The 13,797-nt window shown below is 42.6% G+C and overlaps 1 protein-coding gene across 2 annotated transcripts in view; it reads left to right on the top strand.

Moving 5' to 3' along the window:
• The window catches only part of stab1 (stabilin 1), a 217,287-nt gene that overhangs the window by 130,091 nt on the left and 73,399 nt on the right, over positions 1-13,797 (top strand). For both annotated transcript variants that reach the window (XM_080181778.1, XM_080181779.1), the window contains 3 exons: positions 6,959-7,087; positions 10,170-10,226; positions 12,977-13,084. In XM_080181778.1, the coding sequence (XP_080037904.1) occupies positions 6,959-7,087; positions 10,170-10,226; positions 12,977-13,084 (294 nt within the window). The remainder of the gene's footprint in view (positions 1-6,958; positions 7,088-10,169; positions 10,227-12,976; positions 13,085-13,797) is intronic.

Genomic DNA, 13,797 nt, shown 5'->3' with positions numbered 1-13,797 from the left:
ATTCTACCTATGATTAAGGGTATCCTTTTCTGTTGATGAATTCTACGGGATATTAAAAAGCTTTCTGAAATGGTTAAATAAATGTATAGATAGCCTGTACTCTGAGTGTGCCACCTCTTTTGTACAGATAGTCTCAGCAAGTATGGATAGTCTGTCCTGGTCCCTCCATGCAGACGCTATAGTTAAGAAAGCCCACCATTACCTCCACTTTCTGACAAGACTAAGGAAATTTGGCTATAGCTCTTACCAACTTCTATAGATGCACCATAGAAAGCATTCTTTCTGGATTATCACAGCTTGATATGGCTCCTGCTCTGTCCAAAACCACAAGAAACTATAGAGTGGTGAATGAAGCCCAGTCCATCACTCAAACCAATCTCTCACCCGTTGACACTGTCTGCACTTCCCGCTGCCTCAGAAAAGCAGCCAGCATAATTAAGGACCCCATGAATGCGGACATACTCTTTTCCATCTTCTTCCATTGGGAAAAGATACAGAAGTTTGAGGACATGAACCAACTGACTCAAGGACAGCTTCTTCCCTGCTGTTGTCAGACTTTTGAATGGAGCTACCTTGCATTAAGTCAATCTTCCTCTACACCCTAGCTATGACTGTAACATTACATTCTGCACTCTCTCCTTTCCTTCTTGATGTTTGGTATGCTTTGTCCGTATAACACACAAGAAACAATCATTTTCACTGTATACTAATACATGTGACAATAATAAATCAAATCAAAGCAATTGCAGGCAAATCAGTTTAATGTCATTGGTCGGCAAGCTTTGAGAAACAATTATTCAGATAGAATTAGATGGAAAAATATGAGTGATTTTGGAAGAACCAGCATAGATTTTGAAAGGGGAAATCATGTTTAATTAACTTGCCAGAGTTTTTTGAGGAGCTAACAGAAAGGTGATGAGAGTTATGCTATTGATATGATGTACATGGATTTTCAGAAGGCATCTGATACAGTGCCACACAACAGACTTGTGAAACAAATCATAGATCATGGAACAAAAGGGACATTAGCAAAGTGGATACAAAATTGGCTGAATAATAGGAAGCAGAGCTTGATGATCAATGGATTTTTTTGGGATGGAAGGGGGTAGATTGTGATGATTCCCAGGGGTCAGTATTGGGACACTTGCTTTTCCTGATATATATTAACAATTTAGATATTTATATGCAGGGAACAGTTTCAAAGTTTGCAGATGACACAAAGCTTGGGAGTATTGTAAACTGTGCAGAGGACACTGTAGAACTTCAAAAGTAGTCATGATGTGGGTATGCCGGCGTTGGACTGGCGTAAACACAGTAAAAAGTCTGACAACACCAGGTTTTAGTCCAACCTATTTATTTGATAATATTCTCACTAGCTTTCGAGGGGACAGCCTCTTCGTCAGGTGAATGGAGAGTTCTGGCCTCAGACAGAGCATATAAAGCACAGACAGTTTAGAGATTACTGATTAAAATGCGAATCCTTACACCTAACCTGCTGTTCAAGACCTGAAGTGGCTGATAATGTGAGTGGTAGGAGCACTGATCACAGTTTAAAGAGATGTGTATTGTCTCCAGACAGTACAGTAAGTGAGGTTTTGCAAACCCAGGCAAGTCACGGGGGTTACAGATAGTGCGACATGAACCCAAGATCCCTGTTGAGACCGTCCTCATGTGTGCGGAACTTGGCTATCAGTCTCTGCTCAGCGACTCTGCGCTGTCGTGTGTCGTGAAGGCCGCCTTGGAGAATGCTTACCCGAAGGTCAGAGGCTGAATGCCCGTGACCACTGAAGTGTTCGCCAACAGGAAGGGAACAGTCTTGCCTGGTGACTGTCGAGCGATGTTCATTCATCCGTTGTCGTAGCGTCTGCATGGTCTCCCCAATGTACCATGCTTCGGGACATCCTTTCTTGCAACGTATCAGGTAGACAATGTTGGCCGAGTTGCAAGAGTATTTACCATGTACCTGGTGGATGGTATTCTCACGTGTGATGATGGTGTCCATGTCGATGATCCGGCATGTCTTGCAGAGGTTGCTGTGGCAGGGTTGTGTGGTATTGTGGTCACTGTTCTCCTGAAGGCTGGGTAGTTTGCTGCGAACAATGGTCTGTTTGAGGTTGTGTGGTTGTCTGAAAGCAAGAAGTGGGGGTGTGGGGATGGCCCTGGCGAGATGTTCGTCTTCATCAATGATATGTTGAAGACTCCGGAGAAGATGTCGTAGCTTCTCCGCTCCGGGGAAGTCCATTCACCTGACGAAGAGGCTGTCCCCTCGAAAGCTAGTGAGAATATTATCAAATAAATAGGTTGGACTAAAACCTGGTGTTGTCAGACTTTTTACCGAACTTCAAAAGGACATGGACAAGTTGGTGGAGTGGGCAGATAGGTGGCAGATGAGGTTCAGAGCAGAGAAGCGTGAGGTATGCAATTGGTAGGAGAACATAGAGAAACAATATAAAATAAGGGGTAAAATCCAAAAAGGGGTGCAGGAGCAGAGGGATATTGGTGTATATGTGCATAAGTCATTAAGGGTGGCAAGTCAGGTAGAAAGAATAATTAATAAACCATGGTATTCTGGGCTTTATTAAAAGGAGCTTATAGGACAAGAGGAAAGTTATTATGTTGAACTTACACAAGACACTAGTTAGACCTCAGATGGAATATCATGTCCAGTTCTGCATACCACACTGCAGGAGGAATGTGAAGGCTTTGGAGAGAATACAGAAGGGGTTTACAAGAATAGTCCCAGTAATGAGAAACGTTGTTTATGAAGATAGATTGGAGAGGTTGGGTCTGTCCTTGGAGAGAAGAAGGCGAAGAGGAGATTTGATAGAGATGTTCAAAATCATGAAGGGGCTAGACAAAATAAGTTGGGAGAAACTGTTCCTACTCATAAAGGGATTGAGAAAGAAAGGGCATAGATTTAAAGTGATTTGAAAAAGAAGCAAATGTGATGTGAGAGAAATCTTTTTCACACAATGGGTGGTTTGGGTCTGGAATTCACTGTCTGAAGTGCAGTGAGGCAGGTTCAATTGAGGGATTCAAGAGAGCATGAGATGATTACCTGAATAGAAACGATGTGCCAATGTATGGGGAAAAGGCAAGGGAATGGCACTAAGTAATGCTGCTCATTTGGAGAACTGGTGTATGTATGATGGGCCAGTTGGCCTTCTTCTGTGCCGTAACAATTGTGTGATTCTGTGAAAAGCTCCATTGGCTTTTTCTGACATTGGTGTCTGCTGTCATCCATTTTAATGCATTTCAAAGCAAGGTATTTATGACCTGGATAATGCAATGATTTTCAGCACACTGATCACTATTAACTGTGCTTAAAAAAAACTGAAAGCCAATAATGTTTTTACTTTTGCTGGCTGAAAAATATTGATGGAGTTCTTTGATGCATGTTTAGTTCAGTGGATGTCACAATTCATGTATGTCTTCCGTAGTGAGACAGAACCTCTTCCTACTGCTCCTAGGTGAAGCTGAAGCAGACCTTTTCATAGTGCCAGGTATAGTGCTTGGAGCAGTAATCGATCCTAATCATTTTCCTCATCTATATCCCTGGACTTCTCGGACCCATTTTTCCTAATTGTATTCCCCCTCCAACATGTACAGCAAAGAAAGGCTTTGTGATCCAGCCATCCGACTGTGTGAGCTAAACCTAGTGACTTGCTGTTTACAATCCTTGTGTTTGGTTGTTCTTGGAGTATAGTCAATTTTCTCCACTGCCTGGACACAAGTTTAGAGCTGGTGCTATTAATCCGATCTGGTCCAGAAGATATACTGAAATGCAGAATACTTCTGAGTTGAGCTGTAATTGGCACCAATAGGCTCTTAGCAAGCCAAAGAAATTGGTGTTAACATGCTTTAGTTTGGTTCTGGGAGTAATTTTGGGAATTGGGCTAAAATGTGCTAATTGTCCACTAATGCTAAAATAGGTTCATGTTAATTCATGCTTGGTACACATATCAGCTTTTAAACAAAGTAATTTCATCCTCTTTACAATTCACTACTTCCTTTAGCCTAATTACTCTCCAGCTGCTATGAGAGTAAGCTCTGACCAAATTGAATTCTTAACGCTATAACACATATCAGGATAACCCTGTATGCATTGGACATTTCATCTCCTGTAACGGGAAGTGTGTTGTCATTGGGTCTGAGGTTATACTAAAGCATGTGAGCCCTTTATCCTTTCCTGTCGAGGCCATTTACATGCATTTTTGAGCCCCCTACATGTGCATTTTTTGTTTAGTTCACAGCTGTTGAAACCCGAGGGAGAATACAGCTGCTCTTTTACATGACGGAGGTTAGCTTTATCCTTGCAGCTGCTTTCTCAGGAGGCTGTATGTGGTCGATTTGAAGTGCTCAATTAGTTCCCTTAAGTGTGTACAGATGACAATTTAAAAATAACATTTTATAACAGTTAGCTGTATTACTGTTGCTCTGGAGTTTTTTATCTGTCAAATAGCTGCAAACATGCTGATGCTGTTTCAAGTTTTTCTTTTATTCATTCCTGGGGATATGTACATCACTGGCAAGGTCAGCATTTACTCCCCGTCCTAGATAGCAGAAAACATAGTGCTAGGCTTTCTTTTACAAGTACTGACAATTTCTTTGTAATGGTTTGATTCAAGAGAGTAACTTGCTAAGTCATTTCAGAAAGCCATTATGAATCAACCGTATAGGTGTGTGACTTTTCAAACAAAAAAAGTAATTCATTCACTGTGTATAGCACTGCATCTATTGCCCATCCTTAATTGACCTTGAAAAGGTGGCAGTAAGCCACCACCTAGAAGGATAAGGACAAGGGTAGCATGAAAAGACCACCTGCTGCTAGAGAGGATCATCTTGCACTGTATCCAACCAACCGTAGAAGATGCACTATCCATAGACTAAGCTGGGTTCCAAAAGGTGTGCAGCACAGAAGACCAGGTACTTGTCCTCATCACCCACATTGAAGATGACTTTCAAAAGCTCCTTGAAACTGGAATCTTTTAACGTGATCTCACTGTGGCCTACAATACTGTTTAGCACAATAGCCTCCTAATCAAGCTTTCTAGGGTCCTACTAGCCTGGGTTGTTGACACCATTGCTTCTCTCCTTCAAAACAGGCTTATTTGAGTCCATATGGGGCCTAAAGCCAGCATATGGAAGAGGCAGCAAAGTCACCAGTCTCAAGTATCAGTACACCCTGTTCAACCTGTACATAAAAGACCTGCCAGCCACAAGCAGCTGCAAGTTCAACTATGTAGGTGACATCTGCTACGCTCACCAAGTGAGAGATTTTAACGACATTAACAGTGTTCTTAATGACAACCTTAGTAAACTCTCTGACCACCGTCAAAACTAGTGCTTCAAACCAAGTACTGCCAAACCGTATGTGTCTACCACCGTGACAATCCAAGAAGTCACAAAGAACTTGACCTCTACCTAAGCACCATCGTGGATCAAACACCATTCTATACCTACATATCTCGGTATCATTTTGGAATGCACACTGACCTTCAAGCCCTCCTCTAGAAAGTCTCAGCTAAACTGAAGAGTGACAACAATCTCATCAGCAAACTAGCAAGAGTCCAGTGGGCAGCCAACAGCAGAACTTTAAGAACCTCCTCTCTGGCTCTCTGCTACTCAATAATGAGGACTGTGCTTCTGTCTGGCAGAACTCTGTGCACTGCAGACTGGTCAATGTCAAGCTGAATGAGACCATGAAGAACCAGAGTAATCCGGCCAACAAAAGCAATTTGACTAACTGTGCTCTGCAACATTGTGTCACCACAAATCCGTCATGCAGCCAGCACAGTGCGAATGCCAGAAAGAATGTACAAAATTCCATTAATGCCATTGGTAGAAGACATCACCTACCCACCCAGCAAAGACCTCATCTCAAAGGGGTCAATCTGAACCACCCTGCCCAAGCCAGGCATTCTGCTGTGGATGGACTTGTGGCATAACACCAACAACACAGCCCAGAATTAGCACTTGGTTGATGAGCCCAGGTTGGAAATTCAATCCGTCACGCAAACCAGCCTCCCATCCATTGACTCTGTCTACACTTCCCGCTGCCTCAGCAAAGCAGCCAGCATAATTAAGGACCTGACACATCCCAGACATTCTCTCTTCCACCTTCTTCCATCAAGAAAAAAATACAAAAGTCTGAGGTCACATACCAACTGACTCAAGAACAGCTTCTTCCCTGCTGCCATCAGACTTTTGAATGGACTTACCTTGCATTAAGTTGATTTTTCTCCACACCCTAGCTATGTCTGTAACATTACATTCTACACTCTCTCGTTCCCTTCTCTATGAACGGTATGCTTTGTCTGTATAGCACGCAATAAATAATACTTTTACTGTATGTTAATAAATATGACAATAATAAATCAAATCAAATCCCAGGCTTAGACCTCCCACACAATGAAGGGGTCAAACTGAACAGGCTTCACACTGGAGTCAGACCTTGCTGCAACCCTTCCATTAGGGACACCATGAATCCTGTGCAATTGTGATGAAGTGTAAACCATGGTGCATGTAAGCGACAAGTGTCCTGGCTTGTGCTTCAATGGAATCTCACTACCCTACTTCAGGCTGATAAAAAAGCTCAGTGCAAACAATATTAGTCATAATGGTTGCCATTTCCAGCTTTTTAATTTCAGATTTTCTTTTACTCAAATGAATTCAAATTCATAAATTACCATGATAGAATTTGAACAGTGACGTATAACTGCACTATCCTACCCTCTTATTAAAGGATAAACTCCTCCCAGTCTAAGTCTTATTAAAGTCTTATTAAAGTCTTATTAAAGTCTTTTTAAAGTATTTTTAAAGTCTTTTTAAAGTCTATTTAAAGTCTTATTGTTTACAAAAGAATATCATCACTTTACTATATTAGTATATTATCCGATGCAAAAGATGAGTTTTTCTCCAGTTATCATTAAAATACAAACTGTCATTATGTTTCCAGATTTTTGTAAATGACATTCCATTAAATGCTTTTCACAATGAGACAAGAAATGGGATCTTGCTGGGAACAACTCAAGTTCTTCAAATGCAGAAAAATAGATGTGACAGCAATGACACTGTAATAGTAGAGGTATGTATAAAATACTAATGTATATATGGATAGACCAGTGTGTTGGCTTCTAGTAACAGTTTTATCTGGCTGGGAGATGTTTAGAGCAAGCTGTGGGATTCACCACTGCCCCCTGTTCAGTTTCTTTTATTGCTTAGGCTGAAGAAATGTAATTATGAGGTTTCTGGCTTTCTTACAACAATTGAAAGGACCTTGTTAAAAATCAAATGACTATTGAAAATATATTTTTCTGTTGCTTTTTACACCCCTTGTAGCATAGTTGAACTTACAGTATGGAGAATTGAAGGTGTTGACCCACAACTCCATGGTGCATTACTTTGAAGGTTGGCTTTTGAGGATTTTGTGGTTCTCAAGTAAATGTCAGTAAGACTGGGATAGATGGCCAATTTTTGACATATGCATAAAGGATCAGCCAACAAACTCCAGTGATTTTGTTTGTTATTATTGACAGAATTCCCTAATCTATCATATATTTATAAACAGTGGATGAAATTTTCCACTCAGTGCAGCAGGAATCATGGTGGGTGTGAGGAGGTGGGAGGCAAAAATCTGTTTCCCGATGGCAGAATAAACTTGATATTTTGATCTCCTGAATACAAGGGCAGTTAAAAGTGGGTTGAGCTTCCTGATGGATGATGTCAAGAATCCATTAGCATGTATTAGCATTTCACACATGTCCATTAAAAGACCACTTGTACGAGTTAAGTTCCCAGCCAGTGAGAAAATAAGAGCTTTATCTAAGCAGTGTGCATCTGGCGAACTTCACCTCGTCAATGACTTTGAGGTCAATGGAAGTTGCTTTCACTTTCTTGGGGACTTCATATAACTTCACTTAAGCATTGAGTGCTGTTTTCAGACGCTGTGCCAAGCCTGGACAAGGAAGGCAGGTGAAGGCCTGGGGGAGGGAGAGCGCAAAACAGAGTGAAGGCTGGACATGGGAGTGAGGCTTATAGGGGAAGGGAGTGGCCAGGGTAGTACCTCATAGTTCTACCTCACAGGGTAGTAGGGATAATGTCAAGGAAGTGACAGGTGTTGGGGAGGAAGGTTTGGGGAAGGAAAGAGAGAGTTTCTTAGAGGGCAGGGGCGGTGATGTTGATGGTGAGGTTCGGGGACTGCACTCAGGGTACTGGTGATGGAAAGGAGCAGTCACAGTCAGACGGGAGTAGGATGGGATAGATTAGCAGGTTCAGGGTGAGATTCTGTAGGTAAAGAGGGTCTCATAGGTGGGTCATGGCTCGGATGACAGGAGGGGCAGGTGGGTTGTGATAGGGTCCAGGATAATGGGGAAGGTTCAAGGTTGACAGAGGAATGGTGATATTGACTGGGTCTATAGTGATAGGGCAAATGCTGGTGAGCGACAGGGGGAAGGCAGAAGGTGGTGGAACGAGTTTGAAAGGTGGCATGCATCATTTTTCCAAACCGTCTTTGACCACATGGCTCATGAGATTCCTCGAGGAGTAAGGAGGATCTTTTTAAGTGTTGGAGTTTAACTGAGGCCGACTAAAGGTATACACTAATAATTGAGCCAATTGGGATGTCAAAAATGCTCACTTGTGTTCTCCTGTCTATAGTTAAGCCCACTTTGCAGTGGGTTTATTCCCGACTCAATCTCATAACCTCGCAATCCCAGCAAGGTGTGAAGCTGCAGTTAATTCTGTGCTATTTGTCATCAGCTGCAGTCAGAAATAGGGAGGTAGGGAAGGAGGGAGATGAATGCCTCCAAGAGAAATGGCTGGTGGACGGCAGCCAACTAACAACTCCAAACCTCCACCCTTCCTGTTGAATAACCATGGCTGACGAGGGATCATGCAGTTAGTCTTTCTATGCTGCCAAGAGTAGACATTTGAGGGTAGTGGAGACAAGTGAGAAAGTGTTGGATTGAGACTTCTTGCATGTGGCCCTCATCACCCTCGTCCAGAAGCAATGTCTCATTAATGTATGAACAGGAGGAACACCCATCTCTGGGCATCCAGGACTACATTTATACGGAAAAGATGAGGTGGTGATACCATGTCCAGCTGGAAGTCGGGTGAAGCGCTTAGCATTGGTGTGCTGGCTTTGAGATGGAGGGAAAACAGTAAAGGCCATGCTCAGTTAATCTATTACTTTAATTCATTCGCACATTCTGTGAGGTGTTGATGATTTAGGTTGCAGGAAACGCTGCCTCAATAATGGCTCTCAGCCAGGTGGGGAGAAGAAAGGCCCAACACAATTTGGCACAGGGCTAGGAGGAGCAAGGGCCTAAGTTGAAAGAGGAAAGGGCCTTTATAAGATATTAGTGAACATGGAACACTGCAAAGGCGAGCATTGGCCCAACAATGGCTGTATCGCCAACAGTGGGGAGATGAGCGAAAGGCAATGCCAGAAGTGCCCACGCGTGTTCCAGAATGTGGTTGTTCACATTTGCCAGCTTCTCCAGCATGAACTGTGACTGTGAGGACTCTGTAGATACAGTGCAGAGCTCCTGGCCTTTAAATTTGATGCCAGGACCTTTGACCATACAAGGTAATGGTGAGGTTGATGACCTCCAGCCCACCCCACCGTGAGATTTGGCAAGCTCCTCACAGGGGCATGATTAATGAGCTGAAAAGCAGAAGATTGTGCCTGTTTACCTGCCCCACCACCCAGCAGGAAACATGCTGACTTTCCCTCCATCAATGAGTTTTGCCTCCAGTATGGAGAATTCTGCCCAATTTCATTGTTCAAATATTGAGTGACCAGGATTTCCTTTTTTGATTTTTACACATTTCACATGAAACACTGTTAGGTTTTACCTTGAGAATGTGTATATTATGTAGAGCTCAAGTACAAACAAAGTGCAAATGAATGCGTTTTAAAATAGTTAAAATCTTGCCTTATAAATCAACTATTTTACATTGCTTTCCCATAATTTGAATTACCGAGTGAATGATTGGATAGCTCATTGTATAAATATTTTTGATTGGATTATTTTCATTTAAAATCCAGAGAAACTTGACTGTAAGTAACTTTTCTTAACAAACTGGCTGTATCTGTATTGTATGTAGAACCACATGCCAATGTGAACAGAATAGAAATCAAAGTTAATATTTTTCTTTCTAAGGGAATATGCAGCAGCTGTGATCATGATCCCATCTGTCCTCAAGGGACAACCCCGATGGTAAGTATAAATTTTGATGCCGTCTTTAGTTTTATTCGCTTTTCCAATGTGGTCCCTTGTATAATGTAACTTAGAGCGATTAATTCCAACTTTCCCAAAGTGATTTATTGCAAAAGACATATAAATGCTGTAAGTGAGTGATTTTGCTGGCAGGAGCTTTAAGTGTGAATGGGCTCCAATATTTCATCTGTTTGAAACAATCTTTCGTTTCTGGGTACTGAATGATTCAGCCAGGAGCAGAAAACTCATGCAGATAAGGGAAGCAAATAGCAGGTCTAAGCATCTTTAAGACTCGCTGATCCATATGAAAATTTAGAATATTAGTCTGAGGACATGTTGCAAAATAGAACATAGAAAACTATAGCACAAACAGGCCCTTTGGCCCACAAGTTGTGCTGATCATATCCCTACCTACTAGGCCTATAACCCTCAATCCCATTAAATCCCATGTACTGATCCAGAAGTCTCTTAAAAGACACCAACGAGTTTGCCTCCGCCACCACCAAAGGCAGTTGATTCCACTCACCCACCACCCTCTGAGTGAAAAACTTACACCTGACATCTCCTCTGTACCTACTCCCCAGCACCTTAAACCTGTGTCCTCTCGTAGCGACCATTTCAGCCCTGGGAAATAGTCTCTGAGAATCCACCCGATCTATACCTCTCAACATCTTATCAACCTCTATCAGGTCACCTCTCATCTTTCGTCTCTCCAAGGAGAAAAGATCTAGCTGCCTCAACCTATCCTCATAAGGCGTGCCACCCAATCCAGGCAACATCCTTGTAAATCTCCTCTGCACCCTTTCAATAGCTTCCACATCCTTCTTGTAATGAGGTGACCAGAACTGCGCACAGTACTCCAAGTGGGGTCTGACAAGGGTCTTATAAAGTTGCAGCATTATCTCCCGACTCCTAAACTCAATCCCTCGATTAATCGAGGCTAGTACACCATACGCCTTCTTGACCACATCCTCCACCTGCGAGGCTGATTTAAGAGTCCTATGGACCCGGACCCCAAGGTCCTCCTGATCCTCTACACTGCTAAGAGTCTTACCCTTGATATTATACTCCTTCATCCCATTGGACCTGCCAAAATGGACAACTACACATTTATCCGGGTTGAAGTCCATCTGCCACTTCTCCGCCCAGTCTTGCATCCTATCTATGTCACGCTGCAACTTCTGACATCCCTCCAGACTATCCACAACACCACCAACCTTCGTGTCGTCGGCAAACTTACCAACCCATCCCTCCACTTCCTCATCCAGGTCATTTATGAAAATTACAAACAGCAAGGGTCCCAGAACAGATTCCTGGGGCACTCCACTGGTGACCGACCTCAATGCAGAAAAAGACCCATCCACAACTACTCTCTGCCTTCTGCAGGCAAGCCAGCTCTGGATCCACAACGCAACAGCCCCTTGGATCCCATGCCCTCTCACTTTCTCAAAAAGTCTTGCATGGAGGACCTTATCGAACGCCTTGCTGAAGTCCATATCAACCACACCCACCGCTCTTCCTTCATCAATGTGTTTAGTCACATTTTCAAAGAACTCAACCAGGCTCGTAAGGCACGACTTGCCCTTGACAAAGCCTTGCTGACTACTTTTGATAATAATAAACTTCTCTAAATGTTCATAAATCCTGTCCCTCAGGATCCTCTCCATCAACTTACCAACCACTGAGGTCAGACTCACCAATTGGTAATTTCCTGAGCTATCCCTGTTCCCTTTCTTGAATATAGTGACCACATCCACAATCTTCCAATCCTCCAGAATCTCTCCCATCTCCATCAACGACACAAAGATCATCGCCAGAGGCTCTGCAATCTCTTCCCTCGCCTCCCACAGTAACCTGGGGTACATCCCATCCGGTCCCGGTGACTTATCTATCTTGATGCTATGGCAGCAAAATTTAAAAACTCTAATATTCAAATGGATGGCGTAAAGCTAACATTGTTCATCTCATTATTAGATGCCTGAAAATTTGATATTTTATGGTTTGTATGAAGTAGATTAGAATTTTATTTTAAATGAGGTTATTTTCCAATTCCACTTCATTATTCCATTCTGTAATTCAGATTACTATGTCTTATCCCTGCCCCTTTCTTTTTATTCACCTCTCTCAACTGCAAATAGAGGGTGTAGGGTTAGGCTCATGCTTTTCTCTTTGGGGCAGAGGCCTCTGCCCACCTCTCTGACCCTGCACCAAATTGTTCTTCTGGGCTGGAGGCTGTGAAACTCCCACTGGGATCCCTTATCACCAAGAGGAAATCTTGGCCAGTTCCTGCACTGCGTCCTGTAGATAATGCACTAAGGCAGCCACCACACATCTGTGATAGAAAGAGGATGTCTAAGCTGGTGGATGAAGTGCGAATCACGTGAACTGTTTTTCTTGGATGATATCCATCTCTCTTGAGTATTAGTGCAGTTTTATTCTTCCAGGAGAGTGTACCAAAGCAGCCCTAGTGCGCCATGTAGATGATGGGGAAGATTTGGGGAGTGGCAGCACTCAGCCACGTCTTGATATCACATCTTCTTTCGGACATTTATACTTACTTTGTGCATAACTTATTTTTTTTGGCAAATGCTTGGGCTGCATAATTATATTTGGAACAAGATCAAGGATTGTGGGGCGTTTTTAAGATGCAATGTGTTAATCATTTTGGTACAGTACTGTTCGCTGCAAAAGTTCATAATCAATAAAATATGGCATTTTGAAGTGTTAAACATTCAATTTTTTTTGCATAGGAATTTTCTAGCCAATTTAGGACACCCAACTGCTATTATAAAGAATTTAGGAGTGGCAAAGATATGAAACTTTCTGGCTGCAAGCCCAGCTGTATAAAAGTAACCATAGTAAGTATATTTTCTGCCACCCAAAAGTCTTCTTTCCCTCCTACGTTTCCTTCCATCTTCTTGAGGCACTGAAGTAATTTTCTGAGCAATACTTAACAGAAGCAACATGGGTCTCACCTGTTGGTTCAAAAGCCCAGCGAGAATCCCATCTTGCTTCTTTTCGGGAAGGTCCACCAAATTATGTGTCAATCAGGTACTTAACAGGGCAGCTTTGGACCTTCCCCAGAATCAAAGACCCTAGTGACAGAAGTCACAGCTGCCAAGAGCTGCCAGTCAACTAGAGGCCAGTAGCTCCTCATTGTTCGGCATTGGGGAGGCAGTGGCTGCTGCCTGTACTGTACCCACAGAGGCCAAGGATCATCCATGAACCCAGGAACAAGTGAGTGATGGCAAGAGGGAATCAGTGTCAATGGCTTTGGGTACAAACAACACTTGAACTGTGGTTGACTTGGGTACAGACAACATGTAAACCCAGAGTACTCACATTTTTAAGCTTTAATAACTTGTGCACAAGTGAGAACACAAGGCAAGCAAAGTATTGCTGGGCGTTCTGTTGATTCATACAGAAAATTTAGCAGTTATAGTTAATTACAGCAAATGAGAAACAACCAATTTTTTCCAACCCTTCATTGGCATGTAAATCCACTAATCATAGCATGGCCTTTTGCCCTTTCTTATCCAATAGAAAACCAATCCTTCATTAGCATAATATG

Source organism: Carcharhinus amblyrhynchos, chromosome 3 (assembly GCF_965287045.1).
Source record: "Carcharhinus amblyrhynchos chromosome 3, sCarAmb.v2.hapA, whole genome shotgun sequence".
NCBI classification, from domain to species: domain Eukaryota; kingdom Metazoa; phylum Chordata; class Chondrichthyes; order Carcharhiniformes; family Carcharhinidae; genus Carcharhinus; species Carcharhinus amblyrhynchos.
This window is presented reverse-complemented; position numbering and strand designations above follow the sequence as displayed.